The following is a 541-nucleotide window of genomic DNA, read 5'->3' on the forward strand; positions in this document are numbered from 1 at the left end:
GATCCAATTCCCAGCCTTCCCAGGATAATCCCTGATCCAATTCCCAGGACAATCCCAGCATTCCCAGATCCAATTCCCAGGACAATCCCAGCATTCCTGGATCCAATTCCCAGGACAATCCCAACAATCCCGGATCCAATTCCCAGGACAATCCCAGCATTCCCGGATCCAACTCCCAGCCCCTTCCCAGGACAATCCCTGATCCAATTCCCAGTCCAATCCCAGCATTCCCAGATCCAATTCCCAGTCCAATCCCGACAGCCCTGGATCCAACTCCCAGTCCAATCCCAGCATTCCCAGATCCAACTCCCGGCCCATTCCCGTTCCCGTTCCCGCCCCGCCAGCCGTCCCCACCTTGTTGGCGCAGACGACGAAGACGACGTTCTCCATGTTCCCGTGGGGGCCCAGCTCCTGCTTCATCTCGGCCAGCCAGGAATCCAGGGAATCGAAGGATTCCTTGGATCCCACGTCGTACACCAGGATCACGCCCTGCGTGTCCTTGTAGAACTCGTTCCGCACCTTTCGGGAAGAACCCCGGCGG

The 541-nt window shown here is 58.0% G+C and overlaps 1 protein-coding gene across 1 annotated transcript in view; it reads right to left on the reverse strand.

Annotated features, from left to right (window-relative positions):
• Positions 1-541, reverse strand: part of DNAJC27 (DnaJ heat shock protein family (Hsp40) member C27) — a gene marked incomplete at its 5' end in the record, with an annotated part of 7746 nt that overhangs the window by 5916 nt on the left and 1289 nt on the right. The window contains one exon of the mRNA XM_017725846.1: positions 355-519. Within this exon, the coding sequence (XP_017581335.1) occupies positions 355-519 (165 nt within the window). The remainder of the gene's footprint in view (positions 1-354; positions 520-541) is intronic.

Source organism: Corvus brachyrhynchos, unplaced genomic scaffold (assembly GCF_000691975.1).
Source record: "Corvus brachyrhynchos isolate BGI_N302 unplaced genomic scaffold, ASM69197v1 scaffold962, whole genome shotgun sequence".
Taxonomy (NCBI): domain Eukaryota; kingdom Metazoa; phylum Chordata; class Aves; order Passeriformes; family Corvidae; genus Corvus; species Corvus brachyrhynchos.